This window comes from Scyliorhinus torazame, chromosome 3, assembly GCF_047496885.1.
Source record: "Scyliorhinus torazame isolate Kashiwa2021f chromosome 3, sScyTor2.1, whole genome shotgun sequence".
NCBI lineage: Eukaryota > Metazoa > Chordata > Chondrichthyes > Carcharhiniformes > Scyliorhinidae > Scyliorhinus > Scyliorhinus torazame.
In genome coordinates, this window is record NC_092709.1 from 190,535,459 (window position 1) to 190,556,363 (window position 20,905).

At 46.8% G+C, this 20,905-nt stretch overlaps 1 protein-coding gene across 4 annotated transcripts in view; it reads left to right on the top strand.

Annotated features, from left to right (window-relative positions):
• The window catches only part of tmem33 (transmembrane protein 33), a 70,848-nt gene that overhangs the window by 37,808 nt on the left and 12,135 nt on the right, over positions 1-20,905 (top strand). For all 4 annotated transcript variants that reach the window (XR_011940225.1, XM_072496662.1, XM_072496663.1 and 1 more), the window contains 2 exons: positions 2,487-2,674; positions 4,541-4,608. Coding sequence is in view for 3 of the 4 variants with exons in the window: in XM_072496662.1 (XP_072352763.1) it covers positions 2,487-2,674; positions 4,541-4,608 (256 nt within the window). In the remaining variant the exon portion in view is untranslated. The remainder of the gene's footprint in view (positions 1-2,486; positions 2,675-4,540; positions 4,609-20,905) is intronic.

Here is a 20,905-nt window from a genome sequence, read left to right on the forward strand (position 1 = left end):
ATTCCCTCCAGCCTACCACTCACCATTACATATCTACCTCCACTATCTGCTACGATGGCCTTTGCTTCAAATGCTACCTGTTTCCCCACCAAAATGGCCACCCCTCTGTTCTTTGCGTCCAGTCCTGAGTGGAACACCTGTCCCACCCATCCTTTCCTTAGCCTAACTTGGTCCGCCACCTTTAGGTGTGTCTCTTGGAGCATAACCACGTCTGCCCTTAGTCCTTTCAAATGCGCGAGCGCTCGGGCCCTTTTTATCGGTCCATTCAGGCCTCTCACGTTCTACGTGATCAGCCTCACTGGGGGGCTACCTGCCCCCCTCCCGTGTCGACTAGCCATTACCTTCTCTAGGCCAGTCTTTCCCCCCCCCCCAGGCCAGTCTCCCTCCGTCCCCCTGCTAGATGGAACAGACAACTTAAATGAGCAAGAACAGAGCTGAGTGGGATGGACTGGAATGAAAGGTTAGTAGCAATAACTGAACCTTCAAAAATGAAATTGTTCGGTATATTCCCTTTAAAAGGGAAAGGTAAGGCAAACAAATCCAGATCCCCCGGATGAAAAAGGGGATGGAAATTAAGATGAGGATGAAAATATGTGCTTATGACAGGTGTCAGGTTGAGAACCAAGAGAATTGCAAAGTTCAGAGGAGAGGTGAAAAAGCAAACGGGAGAAGCCAAGAGGGGTTGTTTGAGAAGATTGGCAGCCAACATAAATGGAAAGCCCAAAGTCTTCTATAGGCATATAAATAGTAAAAAGATTGTAAAAGGAGGAGTAGTGCTGGGAATTTACATGTGGAAACAGCAAAACAAGGAGCAGAAGTATGCCATTCAGTCCTTCAAGCCTGCTATCTCATTCAGTATGATTATATTACCATATATATCAGTCGCAGCGCCATTCAGGTGCAACCAGTCCAGCTTCTACTGGCGCCATCTCCCCAGAGCCAGTCTCAGGAATGTAGCGCCCTTCCTCCTGCACCATCTTTCCGGCCACAAATTCATCTGTCATATCCTCCTATTTCCGTACTCACTTGCACGTGACATTGGGAGTAATCTGGAGATTACTGCATTTGAAGCCCTGCTTGCTAATTTTCTATCTAATTCCTGAAATTCTGATTGCAGGACCACATCCCCCTTCCTACCTAAGTCGTTGGTACTAACATGGGCCATGACAGTTGGCTGTTCAGCCTTCCCCAGAAGAATGTCCTGCCGCTGCTCCGTTACATCATTGATCCTGGCACTAGGGAAGCAACATACCATCCTGGTCTATGGCCACAGAAACACCTGTCTGTCCCTCTATCTCTATCACTATTGTTTTTCCTTTCTTCTACCTCCCTATATAGCTGACCCACTTGTGGTGCCAACAACTTTGCTCTGAGAAACCAGTGTCTTCACCAGCTTCCAAAGTAGAAAACGGATGTGTGAGCTCGACCCCATGGGACTCCTGCACTACCTGCAGAGTTCTCTTGGGACCACCTTGCGGTCACCCGTTTTCCCTCTGCCCCAGGCTCATTACCTGCAGTGTGCGGGGGGGAATTCAACCTTAAACCAACACCGTATCAACTTCATTGCTAAGGCTGCCCATCTCCACTTTTATTAAACAGCCCATCTTTGCCACTCAGTTCATCTGTTGAAATCCTCATTTGTGCCATTACGTCTGTGCCTGACTATGCAAGTGCTTCCCTGGCCAGCCTCGCACCTTGTGCACTCCATAAACCTGAGCTCATCCAAAACTCTACTGACCAACATCAGCTTCTCATGGGCGGCGCGTTAGCACTGCTGCCTCACAGCTCCAGGGACCCGGGTTCAATTCCGGCCTCAGGTGACTTTGGAGTTTGCACTTTCTCCCCGTGTCTGCATGGGGTTCCTCTGGATGCTCCGGTTTCCTGCCACAGTCCAAAGATGTGCAGGTTAGGTGGATCGGCCATACTAAAATTGCCTTTGGTGTCCAAAACATATAGGTTAGACGGGGTTACTGGATTATGGGGATAGGGTGGAGGCGTGGGCTTAAGTAGGTTGCTCTTTCCAAGGGCCAGTGCAGACTTGATGGGCCGAATAGCCTCCCTCTGCACTGTAACTGCTATGATTCTCTGGTATGATAACACCTTTCATTCTCAAGCATGTTTAATAATCCCTATACAGACCTCTCCGATTTCAGCACTCTTTCAATTCTGGCCTTTGTCATCGCCTTGATTTTCATTGTTCCACCATTAGTTGCCAAAGCTGTGAAATTCCCTCCCTGAGCCCCTCCACCTTTCTCTTCAGCTAACGTGGTCCCACCATCAGGTTCAGACTCTGATGAAGAAATACAATGATGAACACTCAATCCATGGATCTGTAATGAGTATTGATCACTTGTACAAGTGATGCTTTACATGGAATAATTTACTGCCTTCACAAATTGGAATATGGAGGAAAAGAAATCCAAGGGATTTTCCAAAAATGATATTGTTAAAGATATTTATTAAAATCTGATTCTTTGTTTTTACAGATTATATGAGGCTGCCAACTTTTACCAGCGTGCCCTGTTGGCAAATGCCCTTACCAGTGCACTTCGATTGCACCAACGTTTACCTCACTTCCAGTTGAGCCGTGCTTTTCTGAGTCAGGCCCTATTAGAAGACAGCTGTCACTATCTCCTTTTCTCGTTGATTTTCGTCAACTCCTATCCTGTTACAAGTATCCTTTAATTATTGGCTACATGACAATGTAGTTAAGACTGCCATGCAACTTTATTCCAACTATACTTCTGTCAATGAAATAATTGAATGTTTCTACTGAGAATAGTTTATTGTCAAGATTTATGCATTTTGCTTATTTAGGAGTTAATCTCAGATAAGATCAGTTGCAACTGTGTCGCTGGTTTGGCCAGCATTTATTGCCCATCCCTAGTTGCCTTTCAGAAGGTGGTGGTGAGATGCTTTCAATTAGTGTGTTCAGAGATTAGGATTAATATTAGCATTAGGGGCATAATTCAAGCTGCAGCCAGGTTATCAGGGTGGCACTGTAGCACAGTGGTTAGCACTGTTGCTTCACAGCTCCAGGGTCCCAGGTTCGAATCTGGCTTGGATCACTGTTTGTCTGTGGTGAGTCTGCACGTTCTCCCTGTGTCTGCGTGGGCATCCTCCGAGTGCTCCGGTTTCCTCCCACAAGTCCTAAAAGACATGCTGTTACCTATTTTGGGCATTCTGAATTCTCCCTCAGCGTACCCGAACAGGCGCCAGAATGTGGCGACTAGGGGCTTTTCACAGTAACTTCATTGCAGTGTTAATGTAAGCCTATTTGTGACAAAGATTATTATTTTTACTTATCAGCCCACAGACCCCTTTGCATTTTTGGTTCCCCACCATCATCATTTTGCCCATTATCAGCTGGTTGCTGTCATTTTGTACCTACCTTAAAGCAATTAAGGTACATTTTCATCTTATAAAAATAAAATAAGCTGAAGGCTAGGGGTATAGAGTGTCCACAGTGTACCAGAAGCACAGATTACAAAAATTGCAAATTATACGGACTTTGGCAACTTCAAATTGTTTAAAGCAAACATTAATTATTTAATAAAATGCTCAAAATTAATTGTTTATGTGGATTACAATTTTACGTAATCCTTAAACTACTGATTCAGCTGGGACAGGTTTTTTACCAAACTTTCAGCAGCATTAAACTGTAACCCATTCTTTATCAGCAATATTGGTTCTAATATTGGCCAACCAGCAGCAAACAAACTACAAATACAGATACTGATGTTCACGTGTGTTAACTCGTTTATAAATTTAAATAAAAGCCAGACATGCCTGAAATAGGAGCTCTGTCAATATAATGTTACTTTTCTTAATGTATTGGAAAACAAAGCAAAGAAAGACAAATCCTGACTATCCGAAAACACCATCAGAGTTTCAGTTTCTATTGATGCATACTGAGAAATTGTGCGAACTTGATATTTGCCAACATTCCTCCCTCAAATCATCAACACCAAAAATGTATTATTTGGTCATTCATTCACTTAATTTGCTTTGCATAGAACCTTATGTGCCAAGTGGTTGCTGTATTCATCAATGTAACAATAGCAACAATATGTTTTAGAAGTGATCCTCTAACTATAAAGTACTTTGGGGTTTGCTGTGGATATAAAAAGGTGCTATAAAATGCAAATTAATTCTGCTTCATAGCGAAGTTTCTGAATATAGAGTATTTCCAGTTTCATAGTAAAGTAATTTCTTTTTTTTATACATTTAGAGTACCCAAATATTTTTTTCCAATTAAAGGGCAATTTAGCATGGCCAATCTACCTACCCTGCACATCTTTTGGGTTGTGTGGGTGAAACCCACGCAAACACAGGGAGAATGTGCAAACTCCACACGAACAATGACCCAGAGCCGGGATCGAACCTGGGACCTCGACGTCATGAGGCAGCAGCATTAACCACTGCGCCACCGTGCTGTCCGTTTTATAGTAATTTCTAGCTTAAGTCCATTAATATATAATTTTAGTTTGCAGTTTTCTTACTATAGTGAATAGTATCTTCCTTAACTATATACTTTTAGTGAGTATTTTTCCAGTTTTCCTGTTTTCTCTGCTGCATGCAACAGCCTACACAAAGAAAATTTTTGATGTAAGTATTGATGCTTTCGATCGGCATCCTGCCCTGCATGTTACGATGGTCAAAGTTTATTATCGTTTTATTGATATGTAACATGTCTTTGTTTTTTAACTTTACAAACCTCAAAAACTACATTTAAAAATTATTTTGCCATTTTTCTTAATTAGAGATGGCAGTGAATGTGGATGTGATCCATGGAACCATTCCATGAATGCCTTGCCATCAGCCAATAAATGTGGCAGGCTTGTATTTGTTGCAGGAGACCCATGTTACAGAATTTAGTAGCCAAAGAGAAAACATTTTTATTTACTAGACTGGAATTTTGGTTGCTAACTTTCAAAATAGAATTGTAAGCAAACTATTTTGTAGTATGCACAAAGTACATGATTAAATTACCTTTCCAGTGATTGTGATGAAGAGCTAAAAATATGGGTAACATCGCTCCCAGTGTGTAATAATCCAGATCGGACAATATGGGCGCGATTTAGCTAAATGGTCCCACAGCAAGGACAAACTTATACTTGTTACCTTGTGTTGCCCTATTATGGATTTTCTTTTATTCCCTTTTCTTCCCATGTACTTAATGATCTGTTGAGCTTCTCGCAGAAAAATACTTTTCACTGTACCTCTGTACACGTGACAATAAACTAATCCAATAGTGTGAAACCTATAGCGTGCAGTATTAATTCTCCTATAAACATTGTATTGAACTAAACAAATTTTGGTTTTATTTTGCATATGTGACTCAGTTCACATGTTTAAATATACTGGTACCTGTTCTTATACTGCACTTGGTGTAGGTACTGCTATCACTCGGTATCATGATTTTGTGAAACTGGTGATAATTTGTAAATTTGTTTGATTAGTTGCACCTTTCACATTTCTGTGCCATTGACACAACTGTGTCTATAGTTGAAGGCTCCCCCTTAATGGGAAAACTTTTTAATTTTAGTTACTTTCAACTAGTTGTATACAGGTTATTGTAACCAATAGCACACAGTTTTCAAATTGGTTGTACTGAGTATTTGATTTTAACTGTGGAGTGACATATACGGTATTTTTTTTATTTTTATGTATTAGTTTGAGGAGGTAGTGGTGTAGTGGTATTGTCGCTGGACTAAATCCAGAGACCTAGTTATTCTCTGGGAAGCCAGGTTCAAATCCCGGCATGTCAGATGGTGACATTTGAATTTAATTTTTTTAAATCTGGAATTTAAAGTCTAACGGTGACCATGAAACAAACCATTGTCAATTGTCATAAAACCCCATCTGGTTCACTAATGTCCTTTAGGGAAGGAAATCCTTACTTGGTCTGGCCTACATGTGACTCCGGACCCACAGCAATGTGGTTGACTCTTAAATGCCCTCTGGGATGGGCAATAAATGCTGGCCCAACCAGCAACGCCCACTTCCCATGAACGAATAAAAATAGGATTATGATCCTAGTGGTAGCTAAAGAGACAGTAATGTGGCTCGCTGCTTTGTTTCTTTCAATAATATATAAATGTGTAAAAGTAATACTGTGCATTATTAACAAATCCTATCAAAATGCAACTTGCTGAATCTGAGTTATTTCTTCTAATGACTCGCAAACATGCTTTGTGGCATAAATCACAGGATTTTTGTGTTGATGCAACAGCATGTCTCTTCACCCCTGCCCTGCACCATGGATCTCTGAATAGTAAGCAAAGCAATCTTCCTCCCGGGCTCTCTTAATACTATGGTTATTATTGATCTTCAGGAAAATTAGGACTCATAGTATTGGGGGTAAGATATTTGCATAGATTCAGGATTAGATATTAGACAGAAAACAGTAGGAATAAACTTGGTATTGTTGGGTTGGCAGGCTTGGTGCAGCACCAAAAGGATCAATACATGAGACTAAGCCCAACATTCTATATTAATGACTTGGATGTGGCGAACTGAATGTAATCTATCCAAGTTTGCTGATGAAGCAAAATTGGATGAGGGAAGTAAGTGACGAGAATGCAAACAGGCTACAAAGGGATGCAGATAGATTTGGTGAGTGGACAAGAAGATCACAGATGGAGTACAGTGTGTTATAGTGTGAAGTTATCCACTTTGGTAAACAAATAAAAAAGAAGAATATTTGATGTTGAAATACTGGAAAATGTTTGCATTCAGATTTTGGTGTCCTTGAACATGAATCACAGAAAACTGACATGCAAGTACAGCAAGCAATTAGGAAGACAAATGATATGTTGGCTTTTGTTACAAAGGGAGTGGAGTAAATGAGTAAGAAGACTTGCTATAATTATACAGGACATTGGTAAGACCACACTTGGAATACTGTGTAGTTTTGTTCTCATTACCCAAGGAAGACACAACTGTCCCAGAGGGGCATGCAAAGAACATTCACTGAAATATTCTGGGATGAGGGATTGTCCTATGAGGAGGGATGGAGTAGACAAGACCCATATTCCTGGAGTTTAGAAGACAGAGGAGTAATCTAGTTAAAACATAACATTCTTGAACTTGACAGGGTCGCTACTGTGCTGTGAAAATATTTCTCCTGTCTAGTAGATCTAGAATATGGGGTTCACATGTCAAGAAGGGTTCAGCCATTTAGGACTGAGATGAGAAATTTCTTTAGTTAAAGGCTTGCAAATCTTTTGAATATTGTCTCCTGGAGAGTTGTGTGGGGATGCTTAGTCATTGAGTATATTCCAAGACACAGGTCTATGGATATTTGGCTACTTAGAATTAAGGGATATGAATGGGATAATGTGAGAAAGTGGAGTTGAGGTAGATGGTCAGCCATGATCTTGATGAATACTGAAGCAGGTTTGAAAAGCCAAATTGTCTTCTCTGCTCTTAATATGCTGATGTTTTTTAAAGCAGCAGCAGTGGTTGATTCCCTCCTTTTGGTTATCTTTTGCCTTTGACAACATGGCTAAGGCTGGAAACTTGCAGGATTGTAACAGCAGCTTATATTTCTGCAGTGTTTAAAACGATGAGCGTTTTGATAGGAAAGATACAGAGAAATTGTTCCCTCTGGTGTGCAATCCAGAACCAGGGACACAGTCTTAAAGCAAAATACTGCAGATGCTGCAAATCTGAAATTAAAAAAATGTTAGAGATATTTCAAGCGTTTTGTTTTTATGGCAGTATTAAAATTAAAGCTAGGCCATTGAGGAACAAACTCAGGAAGCACTTCACACAAAACATAGATGAAATCTGAAACTTCACTAAAATGCAGTGAATGCTAAACTAACTGAAATATTTAAAGTATGGTTTCCTTGATAAATCAAGGCAAATGGAATGTAAATGGATTTGAGGTACAGATCACCTATGATCTAACAGAAGAAGGAACAGGTTTGAACAGACTGAACTACCTTATGGTGCTCATTCTATACAGCAGTGCACTCAAACATTTTACTGTATAGTGGCTAGTGAGTAGACACTAAGCAAGCAAGGAAAAGGATCGGGTCTGAAACATGTGAACGTAGCACTTGGTGACATCTTACCTGGAATACCAGCGCACTGCCCTGCACCAGCTTTGAACCCATTCATTGGATGCAGAAGCTCGAATGTAACAATAATTGGAAGTAAGGGAAAAGCATATTAACCGTTTTCAACCTTTATTTAGTTGCTTTTATCATGGTATTCAAATACTAATTAATTAAACTATTTTCTCTCTCTCTCTCTCTCTCTCTCTCTCTCTCTCTTCTCTTTTCCCCCCCTCTTTGCTGCCTTCCTTGGAAGCACCCCAATTTCAGCATGTTGTTTTCTGTAGTAGTGTGTGAAAGATGAAATGTTTGTGATTCAGCTGGTATGGCCTGATTGGCTGCACCTACTACGGTGGCATATTGGTCTGTAAAGTCCTGGTTCTCTGGCTTCGGATTTGGGCAATACCCCCAAAATGTGCTGGGGAATCATTCTCTGAAATTCCCAGATAAAGCTTTATGTGGCAATTGTCCAGAAGTGCTAACTTCCCATGACAATTGTTCCGTGAGCTATCTGAAAAGCGTTTTTAAATCGCTAACTTCGGATAGCTTTGCCAGTTTTATACCAATAGTTACTCTGTAGGAATAAAAACATTTCTAATTTTAGCAGAACTATTTTAAACACCCAGCCCTGCGCAGGACCCCCCCCCGACTAATCAATCCCCCCACCCACCTCCGTGGGAGTTTTAAAAAAAAGTTTTTGTTGAAAGATATCATTTCCTAAGGCCTCATTTGAAGTAATTATTGTACAGAAATCTGGGAGATGTGGCCCTCCACCTCCAGTGAATTTATCAGCATGTTATATGTCACAACCTGAGCATATATAGTCAACTTGGTTCTGCTGAAAGCTGAGGCTGATGATACTTGAGCTACATGATAGGGAAGCCTGAATCTGTTTCATCACCATCATTTAGTTTTGGCAATACAGTCAAAGGCTGGACAGACATGTTCTCTGGTTGTGGGGGGAAGAATGGTTCTTCACACCAGTTTCAGGGTGTGAATCTGGTAGTATACTTGCCTTACTTGTTTCCTTCTGCAAAATTGTGGAGTATAATCCAGTCAGTGCTGAAATAAAAAGGGACAAAAGAACCCAGTAACACAGGGAACATTTTTACATAATGTGTAAACACTACATTTTGTGCTTTTGCTTGTTCTTTTACTCCCACATGTCCATAGAACCCCTACAGTGCAGAAGGAGGCCATTCGGCCCATTGAGTCTGCACCGACCCTCTGAAAGAGCACCCTCCCTAGGCACAATTCCCCACCTATCCCTGTAACCCCACATCTTTGGACATTAAGGGACACGTTTTACATGGCCAATCCACCTAACCTGCATATCTCTGGATTGTGCGATGAAACCAGAGCACCCGGAGGAAACCCACACAGACACTGGGAGGGCATGCAGACTCCAAACAGACAGTCACCCAAGGCCAGAATTGAACCCGGATCCCTGGCTCTGAGGCAGTAGTGCTAACCACTGAGTCACCATGCCGCATGCCGTTTTTTTTTTTTTCTTCTTGTGCTTTCTACATCTGGTTCCTCTGGTATTCTCTAATCAGGGCTTCTGTTGATTGTATCAGTGGTTATCAAATGGTGGTTGAGTCTCCTACCTGCTCTATATCCCAAAAAATGCCTCATGTTAGTTAACCGCTGCTGGTAAACCAGCCAAAAAAGTGTTTTCTCTATTTATTTATTTATTTGTCTTTTTGTTTCTTTTAATTATGTTTTCATCTCTCCGTTCTCATCTCTCTCCCTTTTTTTTCCTTGATGTTTTTAGTTCTTACTTTCACTTCTCCTTTATTTGTCTTCGTCTGTGTTCTTTTGCCATTCCCTTTTTTCACTTGTTTTCTCTTATTCTTTGTTCTCACTAGGGGGTGGACTGCTTTATATTAATTTCAAAGAATGGAGTAAGTAGTCTCTGGGAGTTAGAAACCTTTTGGGGAGGGAAAGAGGGCAGAATATGCACAACATGGTATCTAGTAAATTTTATTTTGTTTCTGATAGGTATTACATTATAGAGCAAAATGCGCAGCAATTTTAAAATCCTCTACAGGATACAATGCTGTTGTGGTTATGTTACTAATGTTCCAGTTGCCTAAGCTAATATTCTGGAGATCGTGAGTTTAAATCCACAGTGGTAGTTTGAGAATTTTAACCCATTTTTCAAAGAATCTGGAAATAAGCTGCGGACATGAAGCTGCCAGTTTATTATAAAAACCCAACTGGTTCACTGAAATCCTTTGGAGGAGGAAACCTGCCATCCTATCCAGTCTGGCTTATCTGTGACACCAGACCCACATTAATGTAGTTGATTCTTAACTACATTCTGCTGAATCAGCCATCAATGGTTCAAGACATCTTGGGCGAGGAAGTAAATGCTGGAATAGCTAGCTTTGCTCAATAGGAAAGTTGTAAAAATGTTCAATTGAATTGCTCCATTTCATGATCTTGTTAGTTGGCTTGAAGTATGATTGGGAGTAAGCTTTTGTCTTCAGCGTTCCCATTTTCACATGTTAAAAGTGTGTGTTGGAATATGAGGCAGCTGCTAATTGGAAAATCATGGGCAGTGTGTATATGATTTTTTTGATCATCATTACCAGCCATAAAGCTCGTCTGGGAACACTGAAGGTGAAAATGGAAGTGTTGCTTTGTTGAGTTTTGAATGTATAGTGAACACACAACAAAAGTAAATTTACATTCCAGGTAGTTGGACTTAAATATTTTTCAATGAAAAGGGAAACAAAAGTATGGCTTATTTATTCTCTTCCTGTTATTGTATCATGCCTCCATCTAGTTATTGGGAGAATTAGGATGGTCAAATCTTCAGATTTTATCAATGCATTTCCCTCATTAACCTCGGATAGCATAATTGAATAATGTAGGAAGGGAACTATTCGTGTTGACTTTATTCCTAGTTAGATGAAAAAATTAGCTTTATGCTTAGCAATAGGTATTGTATGGTGTTACAAATTGTGTAACTCGAGTGTGAGGCTGCTTTCATCAACAGATGTTTATAATCTGGCAAGTGGCAGCTACTGCATTTCTATTAATCAAATTGATTTTAAGCTTTTCAAGGTTGTAGAGCTATTTCAAGTATTTCTAGAATGACTTAAATTGCCCATCCAGTTATTCTAAGAAAACCCTCATGTATTCCAAAGTGGCATACCCAAACAAAAGAAGTTGCCACTGCCAGCTAAGTAGTCACGATCAGTTGTTTTAGAACAAACCAATCTGCAACTTTCTGCACTTGGAAGGGCTTTTGTGGTAAAATCCTTATTTCCTGATTGCAACATGGGATAAAATAGAGGTAGAAGTAAACACTAATAACGTTTTCAACTGAAGGCTGCTTATGACGAGCAAAATTGTACATCATAAATAATCTTTTATTGTCACAACACCCACTCCTCTTTCCCTGCTCCCTACTATCCTACTAGCCCCCCTTCTCCCATCCTGCCTTCCCCATGTTAACCCCCTTATAACCCCCCCCCCCACCCCAATCCTCCTTAATGAAATCAATCAACAGCTTCCACCTCTGAGTGAACCCATCAACCGATCCCCTCAGGACAAATTTGACCTTCTCAAGCCTCAGGAATTCTGCCCAGGTCCCTCACCCACACCATTCAAGTAAGATCTGTCTCCTGGCTATCAGGGAGGCAACGGCCAAGACATCGGCCTCTCCCGCCCCCTGGACTCTGGGGTCTTCCAACACCCTGAATATTGCCACCTCTGGATTCGGCCCACCTTCACCCCCAGGACATTACTTCCACAAATCCCTATCAGAACCCCTTTAGCTTTGGACATGCCCAGAACATGTGGACGTGATTCATGGGCCTCCCTGTGCACCGGCCACACCTATCCTCTACCCCCACAAAAACCCTACTTATCCGCACTACCAGCATACGTGCTCTATGAATTACCTTAAACTGAATAGTAACCTCGAACACGACGAGGGCGCATTCACCCTCCACGGGGTCTTCCCAGCCCATATCCTTGCCTCCACCTCTTTCCAGCTCCTCCTCCCACTTCCTCTTTATAGCCACCACCAGGGCACCCTCCCAATCGATCAGCTCCTCGTAGACCTTGGACCCGTTCCCCTCCCCATCTCCTTCTTGCAACCCCAAGACGGTAACCCAGGAAAAGACGACACCGCTCTCTTCACAAAATCCCGAACCTGCAGGTACCTGAAACCGTTCCCCCTGGCCAGCTCATACCTTTCCTCCAGTCCTCCCATTTTGCTAAACTGCCCCCTACAAATAGGTATCTGAATTGTTCGATCCCTGCCTGTTGCCACCCCAGAAACCTCGCATCCAGCCCTTTCCCCGGTGCAAACCTATGGTTATCATAAATCGGTGCCCACACCGACGCACCCTCCAGTCCCAAATGCTGCCTCCACTGCCCCCACACCCTTAAGGCCGACACCACCCTGGGCTCACAGTGTCTGGCTGGCGCGAACGGCAGAGGCGCTGTTAACAACGTTCCCCTACGGGCTTCCGGTAGTGACCCTGGAGTGAGCAGTCGCACATTTGGTAACTCCCACTCGTGGTAGATTTTTGGATGTTTTCCCCGGCTCACAGCGGAGCTGAGTGATTGTACAAGGTTAAGGAAGAGAGTATAACATTTATGGATTCGAGGACCAGAAGTGGTCGAAAAAGAAGGGCACAACTGTTGAAAGCTGGTGTGGAGCCTGCGACACGGGAAGATGGCGGAGGGCCAGGGTCCGAGCTTGCCGGCCCAATGGTCAACGGATCAGCTGATGAGGTTCCTCCACGCGACGTTTGCCCAGCAGAGGAAGGAGAACTTGGAGGACCTGGCCAGGGTGTTGGATCCCATAAAGGTGGGGATCACCCGCGTGGAAATGAGGTTGGAGACCCAGGGTCAGGCGATCTGGAAAGTGGAGGAGGCGGTGGGGAGCACGAGGAGCAGCTTGCTTCGATGGCTGTGGAGATGGGGTTGATGAGAGATCAACAGAAGAGCCTGCAGGACAAGGTGGAAGACTTGGAGAATAGATCGTGCAGGCAGAACTTGAGGATCGTGGGCCTGCCGGAGGGCAGTGAGGGAGCAGACGCCGGTGTATATGTGGCACGGATGTTCGAGAAGCTGCTGGGTGAAGGAGCGTTCACTCTGCCCTTGGAGGTGGACCGGCTGCACGGGGCGCTTATGAGGAAGCGGCAGAGAAACGAGCCACTGAGGATGATGGTGGTGCAACTGCACCAGTTCCTGGATAAGGAACAGATTTTGAGGAGGGCCAGGCAGGCGAGGCGCTGTACATGGGAAGGCAGCGAGCTGCGTGTCTACCATACATGAATGGGCAGGGAGCAGAGGGATACAGATCCTTAGAAAATAGGCGACAGTTTTAGATGGAGGATCTGGTTCGGCGCAGGCTTGGAGGGCCGAAGGGCCTGTTCCTGTGCTGTCATTTTTCTTTGTTCTTTGTTCTACCAGGACCTGGGTGTGGAGCTGGCCAAAAAGAGGGCAAACTTCAACGAGGTGAAGTCGGCCCTCTTAAGGGGGTAAAGTTCGACATGTTATACCCAGTACGTCTGTGGGTACCGTACAAAGCCGGGAACACTACTTTGGGAAGCCAGAGGAGAGGATGGAATTTATTAGAGCCAATGGACTGGCAGGAGAATGAGGTTATTGAGCTCTGCTGTGGTTGTTCCCATCTTGTATCTTGGTTTTCTTCTTGTTTGTATGAACCACTTTTGTACTGTACTTGGGGGTGTAGCTCTGTTTTGGGCTTTGGGTCTGTTTGTTTGTTTTTGATGAGGGATGGTGGGTTGTTTCTTTCTTTGTTTGGTGGGGATTGTAAAGTTTACAATGGGAGGATGGTTTAGCGGGAAGGGGAACCAGTGGGGCGGGCCTACCAGGTTAGCTGGGCGGGCTAGCTCACTGAAACGCAGTGGGGGGGCCGAGCAGGTGGTAAGTATGTTGGGGGTTGGGATTGGTATTTTGTTGTGGGGGGCATTCCGCCCAGGACCAGGCTGATTACATGGAATGTGAGGGGGCTGAATGGGTCAGTCAAGAGGGCCCATGTGTTCGCACATCTGAAAAGTTTAAAGGCGGACATGGCAATGATACAGGAGACACACCTCGGGGTGGATCAGACTAGGCTGAGGAAGGGGTGAGTAGGGAAGGTATTCCATTTAAACCAGGGGAGTGCTGATTCTGATTGATAAGCGGGTGGCATTTGAAGTGGGAAGTATTGTGGCGGACTCGGGGGAGAGGGGGAGTGGCCTGCAGATATGCTATGGCGAGTGGCAAGTTGGACAGGATGCCGGTGGCGCTGGTGAATATTTATGCACCGAACTGGGATGATGTAGAGTTTGAGGCGGGTATTGGTGAAAATCCTGAATCTGGGCTCACGTCGGCTGATTATGGGTAGGACTTTAATACAGTTATGGATCCAAGGCTGGATTGATCGAGTTCGAAAACTGGGAGGGTGTCAGCAGCTGCGAAGGAACTAAAGGGAGTTGATGGAACAGATGGGAGGGGTAGGTCGTGGAGGTTTGGGCGGCCAAGAGCGAAGGAGTACTTTTTCCCCCCCCCCCCACCATGTATACAAAGTGTACTCCCAAATTGACTTTTTCGTTATGGATAGGACATTGTTGGCGGGGGTGGTGGATGTTGAGTACTCGGCGATATTAGTGTTTCATAGATTATCATAGAATTTACAGTGCAGTGTTGGATCATGCCCCGCACTGGGTGGATTTATGGGTGAGCTAGGAGTTGGGCCATCTCCCACACTGCAGATTAGATGTAGGACTATTAGCGGAGGAGGAGGTGTGTGTGTGCGGGTGAGGGAGGCCATTCTGAGATGTGTGGGATAAACGACCCCGGGAGGGGTCTCAGCAGCTACGGTATGGGAGGCGCTGAAGGCAGTGGTGAGAGGGGAGTTTATCTCGATATGGGCACACAGGGAGAAGGTGGAGTGGGCGGAGATGGATAGATTAGTGAGGGAGATTCTCCAGGTTGACGGGAGGTATTTGGAGATCCCGGAGGCGGGGTTGTTGAAGGAGCGCAGAAGCTGCAGATGGAGTTTGGATTGTTATCTACGGGGAAGGCGGTGGCGCAGTTGTGAAAGGTGAGAGGGACAGTGTATGAGTATGGGGAGAAGGCTAGTAGGCTGCCAGCTAAGGAAACGGGAGGCGGCAAGGGAGGTAGGGAAAGTGAAGGATAGAGCAGGGAATACGATCTTGGACCCGGGGGGAGAGGAGGGGGGGGGGGGGGGGGGGTGAATGGGGTGTTTAGGGACTTTTATAGCAGGCTGTATGAGTTGGAACCCTCAGCTGGGGTGGACGGGAAGGCGGCTTTTGGATGGACTTGAGTTTGAGGGTGGAGGAAGAGCTGGTGGAGGGCCTCGGGGCCCCAATTGGGCTGTTTGAAGTGGTGGAGGGGCTGGGTGCGATGCAGCCGGGCAAGGCCCCGGGGCCGGATGGGTACCCGGTGGAGTTTTATTTAAAAATTTCAGGAGTGCTGGGAACCTTGCTGGTGTGGGCGTTTAATGAGACTAGGGAGCAAAGGGTACTCTCCTCTCTTTCCCCCCCCCCCCCCCCCCCCCCCCCAAAAAAAAAAACAATGTCACAGGCTTTGATCTCTCTTCGGGATAAGGACCTGGAAGAATGTGGGTCGTAGGCCAATCTCCCTTCGAAATATAGATGCCAAGCTGCTAGCCAAGATCTTGGCCTTGATGATACAGGATTGCGTGCCAGGGGTGATGGGGAGGACCAGACCGGGTTTGTGAAAGGGAGGTAGTTAACGGCTAACATCAGAAGGCTGCTAAATGTGATTATAATGCCCTCTGAGGAAAGGGAGATGGAGGTGGTGGTCGCCATGGATGTGGAGAAGGCCTTTGATTGGATGGAATGAGAGTATCTGTGGGAGGTCCTTGGGCGGTTTGGGTTTTGGGCAGGATTTTGTGAATTGGGTCCGGCTGCTGTGCCAGGCACTGATGGCGAGCGTGCGGACGAATTGAGTTAGCTCAGATTATTTTAGGCTGCACAGGGGGACGAGGCAGGAATGTCCACTCTCCCCACTGTTGTTTGCCTTTGCTAGAGAGCCTCTGGCGATGGCGCTGAGTGCGTTAAAGGACTGGCAGGGGATAGTGCGGCCGGGGGGGGGGGGTTGGGTTGGGGCACAGGGTCTTGTTATATACGGCAACCTACTTTTGTATATTTCTGACCCGCTGGGGGGGGGGATTGGAGAGGTTATGGGGATCCTTGGGGAATTCGGCTGGTTTTCGCAGTACAAATTGAATATGGGCAAATGCGAGGTCTTTGCGATTCAGGCGAGGGGACAGTAGATGAGATTGGGGGGAGTGCTGTTCAAGGTGGTGGGAGGGAGTTTTCGGTATTTGGGTATCCAGGTGGCGCGGGGATGGGAGCAGCTACACAAGCTGAATTTGGCTCTGTTAGTGGGGCAGATGAAGGAGGACTTTGGAAGGTGGGATATGCTCCCGTTGTCACTGGCGGGGAGGGTGCAGACGGTAAAGGTGACGGTTCTCCCAAGGTTTCTGTTTGTATTTCAGTGCCTGCCTATTTTTATCCCGAAGGCTTTTGTTAAGAGGGTGAACATGGTGATCCCTGGGTTTGTGTGGGCGGGTAACATCCAGCGGGTAAAGGTGCTGCTGGGGTGGGGGGGGCTGAATTTCAGGAACTATTATTGGGCGGCGAACATAGCAATGATCAGGTAGTGGGGGAGGGGTCGGTGTGGGAGAGGGTGGAGGTGGCATCATGTAGGGGCACAATTTAGGTGCACTGGTAACGGCACCTCTGCTGTTCTCGCCGGCTCGGTATTCCACAAGCCTGGTGGTAGTGGTGGTTTTGAGGGTGTGGGGACAGTGGTGGAAACATAGGAGTGGAGGGAGTGTTGGTATGGGACAAATTTGTGGCAATCACCAGTTTGTGCCGGGGGGGGGGTTAGGTGGGGGTATTCGGAGGTGCCAGCGAGCTAGATAGAGCGGTTAGGGGACCGGTTTATTGACGGCAGGTTTCCGTGCTTGGAGGACTTGGAGAAGTTTGAGCTGCCAGGTGGGAATGGGTACTGCTACCCACAAGTGAGGGACTTTGCATGGAGGCAGGCTTTGACCTACCGCCCCAGGGGATACAGGACAAGGTAGTGGGGGAGGGGAAGATCTCAGAAATGTATAAAGAGCTCATGGAATTGGAGGGAACCCTGATAGGGGAGGTAAACCGGAAATGGGAGCAAGATTTGGGCAAAGAGTTGAGGTGAGACTGTGGGAGGATGCCTTGAGTAGGGTTAACGTGTCCTTGTGTGCCAGGCTTGGCCTGATACAATTCTCGGTGGTCCACAGGGCACATATGACTGGCGCGTATGAGCAGATTCTTTGAAGGGGTGGAGGATAGGTGTGTGCGGGAGAGCCCACGAATCATGTCCACGTGTTTTGGGCATGTCTAAAGCTTAGGGGATTCTGGCAAGGATTTGCCGTCATCATGTCCAAGGTATTAAGGGTACAAGTGGCTCCGGGTACAGGTGGTCCCGAGTCCAGAGGTGGCGATTTTTAGTGTGTCGGAAGATAGTACAGGGGTCGAGAGAGGCTGATGTGTTGGCCTTTGTCTCCCTGGTAGCCTGGAGACTGATCTTATTGGTGTGGAGGGACTCGGAACCGCCGGAATCGGGGGTATGAGTCAGTGACGTAGCCGGATTTCCCAGGCTTGAAGATCAAGTTCGCCCTGAGAGGATCGATGTTAGGATTTGCCCGGAGGTGGCAGCCGTTTATAGACTTTTGGGGGGAAAATTAAGCTGTCAGCAGATACAAAGGAGGCGGGGTGGGTAGAAGGAAAGAGGGAGGTAGGGGGATTGGTTGAGGTGGGAAATAGTGGGAAAGGGGGACTGGGGAACTGTGTTTTTAAGCCATGATGGCTGGGTCTGGTTGTTGGTTGGGTAGGTGTTATTTACTTTGTTGTTTTTCCTCTTGAAAATTGTTGTTAAAAATTGTTGTTAAAAATTATAAATGCGGGGCAGCACGGTGGTGCAGTGGTTAGCACTCCAGCCTCACTGCGCCGATGTCCCAGGTTCAATCCCGGCTCTGGGTCACTGTCCGTGTGGAGTTTGCACATTCTCCGTGTGTTTGCGTGGGCTTCGCCCCCACAAACCAAAAGATGTGCAAGCTAGGTGGATTGGCCACGCTAAATTGCCCCTTAATTGGAAAATATGAATTGGGTACTCTTTTATAAAAAAATTAAAAAAAATTTTTTTTAATTATAAATGCATTAATAAAATATTTTCATAAAAACCCCCAATGTTCCCCTACCGGAAGCCACCACCAGGCTGACCCCTAACGCTATACTATGTGCTGCAACTGTGCCAACTTAACTGGTGTCTACCTTTCTGGTCTTATGGGCCCTAACGCAATGTCTCGGTGGGTCCCGAGGCAGTGCATCAGGGTGGAGGCTGCAGTTCCCGGCCTGTGACATGAGTCCCCTTTGGCAGCTGTCCTCTGGAGCGACCGGGGTTGGATGGGCCTGGCAGTCACGCGGGTGTACCAGTTGGTGTGGTACCACTCATCAGACGCGCCAGGGACAGGAAGTGGGGGTCCAAGGTACTCTGGTGTTCCGGCACCACCCCTGCAGGTGTCACCGGCACGGGCTCCCTCACCCCTTCCTCCCTCAGGTTGCCCAATGTCGTGTCCCTCCCCCCCCCCCCCCTCCCCCCAAGCTATTCCTTTGGACAGGGGTGTGGCCAGAGCTAACCCCTGAGGCCCCCCAGCCACCTGGCTGCCAGTCCTGGGGGCCTGCTCCGTATCAACCAGAGTCTTAATTCTCATGGCCACTGCCCTCTGGGACTGACGCAGGTCGGCAGCGCCTAGGTAATGTCGCTGGCCTTAGCCATGACCCGCTGTGACTAGGCCACGCTCTGGAGTGCCGCTACAATGTCCAGGTGGCTCTGGTACATGGCTGCCCGTGACAGGGCAACCCTGTCCTGGGCCACAGCCACCACCAGCACAGAGTGCTCCAGATCTGGCGCATCCTGGCCCATGGCCGATCCCTTCACCCCCAAGGCCTCCACCATGGATGCTACCCATGCGGTGTTGACCTGGGTAGCATGCATTGTCTGCACTGCCTCCTACCCCTGCAGTTGTCTAGACTTCTCCAACTGCACTTGCAGGAGCTGGATGATTGCTGTTAACCCATCATGTAGTCCCTGGCTCTGCGACTGCATTTCCACTGTCAATGAGCCAGTGAAATTTACAAAAGCCTGAGACCCGTCCGAATGGCAGTTAGTCTCTGGAATCAGGCTGCCCTCTGACCACCACCCCCTTGGGAGTTCCTACCTCAACCTGATGTACCACAGCATGTGTGTGGTGAGCACCAGATTTAGTGCCCCAGGAGCCTCTTCACTAAAGTGCCCAACCGAGGTGAATGTGTCTGGGATGGTGGAGGGTGTTGGAGACGGCTGTGATGGGAAGTCCGAGTTGTCCCCGGACTGGTGCTCTGGGTTGTCTTGGGCTGCAATTTGGGGGCTCTCGTTACCGTCTGTTGCCTCATTGCTGGTATCTGCTTGGGATTGGGGTATGGGGCGGGGACACCAGAAGGGCCCACATCGTAGCCAGGTGATCCTGCAAGACCTAAGACATGACGCATGATTGGAGTGCTCGTTGGGGTGGTGGTGCTGTGGGGGTAGAGGTTGTGCCAGACATGCCATGGGGACCCACTTGCTCACCCGATTCCGACCTCCTCCTCAGCGACTGCCCTCTCTGTGGTCTCACCAACCAGGTCCAGTGCCTGCCACTCCCCTGTGGTGAGGTGCCGTAGGTCAGCGGTGCCCCTCTGGTCTACTCTCTCCCAGCAGTAGGCACTGCCATCTGCAATGGGAGAAAAAGGGCAAAGTATTAGGCAGTCAGATGCATGTAGCACAGGTCAGGGCACCCTACCATGGCATCCGGTATGTGTGCTGGCATGTGGTGCAGGGTGGGGAGTGCACGCTGCAGGTGGGTGGTGTCGGGCCGCCCTCTGGGTGGCGGGGTTGGGGTATGCTTGTGGTGGACGGGGATTAGTGCCAGGGACATGGTGCTGCCTACTCGCCCTGGCCTCCCTGAGAAAGTCATGCAGCTTTTTGCGGCACAACTGGCTGGTGGGGTACAGGGTAGCCCACCTCTCCTCCACTGTGTCCACCAGGGTCTCCAGCTTGGTGTCTGCAAACTCGGATTCTGCTCTCCGTGCTGCCATCTTGTTGGCTGGGATGAGTGTGTGTGAGGAGTGGAGAGCTAATATGCGGCTCAAGCTTGACAACCTCGTGTCAATCCCGACCCTGCCGAATCGGGCACCGTTTTTCATTGAAATAACTTGTGTTCCACGTGGTGGGAGTGCTGGCCCATTAACAGTTCATGAATTGATCGGGGACCAGTATAATTTTTGTTGTCGTAATAGACCCATCAATTCAGTCCCGGCGTTAACACTTTGTCTCTGAAAAGGAGAATCCCACCCTATGTTTTTGCATTATTATCATAGTTAACCCAGAATATTTGTTTTAATTCTGCTTCGTTACACTTGGTTTTTAATGTGAAGTCAAATCATATTATTGGAACTCATTGGCTGTGAAATCGCTTTGACCTGTTATCATAGAATTTACAGTGCAGAAGGAGGTCTTTCGGCCCATCGAGTCTGCACCGGCTCCTGGAAAGAGCACCCTACCCAAGGTCAACGCCTCCACCCTATCCCCATAACCCAGTAACCCCACCCAACACTAAGGGCAATTTATCATGGCCAATCCACCTAACCTGCACATCTTTGGACTGTGGGAGGAAACCGGAGCACCCGGAGGAAACCCACGCACACACGGGGAAGATGTGCAGACTCCGCACAGACAGTGACCCAAGCCGGAAT